This window comes from Mus pahari, chromosome X (assembly GCF_900095145.1).
Source record: "Mus pahari chromosome X, PAHARI_EIJ_v1.1, whole genome shotgun sequence".
NCBI classification, from domain to species: Eukaryota; Metazoa; Chordata; class Mammalia; order Rodentia; family Muridae; genus Mus; species Mus pahari.
In genome coordinates, this window is record NC_034613.1 from 134030322 (window position 1) to 134031629 (window position 1308).

Here is a 1308-nt window from a genome sequence, read left to right on the forward strand (position 1 = left end):
AAACTTCTATGCTTTAGTTATAGAGTGGCTGTCCAGTGTCTCTTCACTTGGCAAGATATACATTGCTTAGAGTCTACCTTGTGGATCTCTTGTGGTCTCTCTGGTCAGAAGAACAGTTGACTTACTGGAATTCTAGGGCCCTTTTAATGGGGTCTGTTTTCCTTTGGGTCCTTGTTGATGCTGGAGGAATGGATCAAAATATTAGCTACCTTGTCTTCCTCCACCTCTGCATCTGCCGCCTCCTCCTCCTCCTCCTCCTCCTCCTCCTCCTCCTCTTCTTTTCTTTTCTGAATTTCTCCTGAAAAAAATTACAGCCTTGCCTTGCCTTTCCTTCCCTTCCCTTCCCTTCCCTTCCCTTCCCTTCCCTTCCCTTCCCTTCTTTCTTTCTTTCTTTCTTTCTTTCTTTCTTTCTTTCCTTCCTTCCTTCCTTCCTTCCTTCCTTCCTTCCTTCCTTCCTTCCTTAATAGAGGCAGTACCACAGTTGTACAGGACTATAATCACACAAGCTAGCCTGAAACCCACCAGACTAGCCCCACACTCCCAGGCACTCTTCTGCTTCAGCATTCCAAGTCACTAGCATTTCAAGCATGTGCCACCACACCTGGCCAGTTGTTTCAGTTTTTAAGAGGTAGTAGTATGTTTTAATTTTGACATGGGTATAACATTTGGATAAAGCTTAGACTTGGAGTACTTTTAGTTCTTAGGGATCTGACCTTTGAATCCATATTCACACATATAGTATTGACTATACTATATAGTAATTTAAAATGATGATGATGATGATGCAGATGCAGATGATGCCACAACATGGTCTGTCTTCCCAATAAATACATTTCTTACAATTTTGTTTTTCTTCTCTTTGTTCTTTAGCTGCACAATGATGAGAAATATTGGCCTACTTTGGATGCAACCTTTGTAATGGTGGCTCGAGATTCTGAAAATAAGGGGTAATTGCTGCTTTTTTATAATTCCATAATTTGAAAAACTTCAATGGAACATAAGACTAAAGAGAAAACTAAAGAGTTTCTATATGCCTGTGACCTGAGTTTAAGAGATTTAATTGCAACATGTTTGAAAAATTCATATTTTCTTTATAAAGAACATAAATATTTTAAAACAAATTTCATACATGATGACGTTTTACCTCAGAATACTTTAGTGTAGGCATTTTCTTTCTTGGCTATTGTACTGGCTAATTTTGTGTCAACTTGACACAGCTGGAGTTATCACAGAACAGGAGCTTTAGTTGAGGAAATGCCTACATGAGATCCAGCTGTAAGGTATTTTCTCAATTAGTGATCAAGGGGG

The 1308-nt window shown here is 39.1% G+C and overlaps 1 protein-coding gene across 1 annotated transcript in view; it reads left to right on the top strand.

Moving 5' to 3' along the window:
- Positions 1–1308, top strand: part of Acot9 (acyl-CoA thioesterase 9) — a 15884-nt gene that overhangs the window by 3710 nt on the left and 10866 nt on the right. Inside the window, exon 4 of the mRNA XM_021188820.2 lies at positions 871–947. Within this exon, the coding sequence (XP_021044479.1) occupies positions 871–947 (77 nt within the window). The remainder of the gene's footprint in view (positions 1–870; positions 948–1308) is intronic.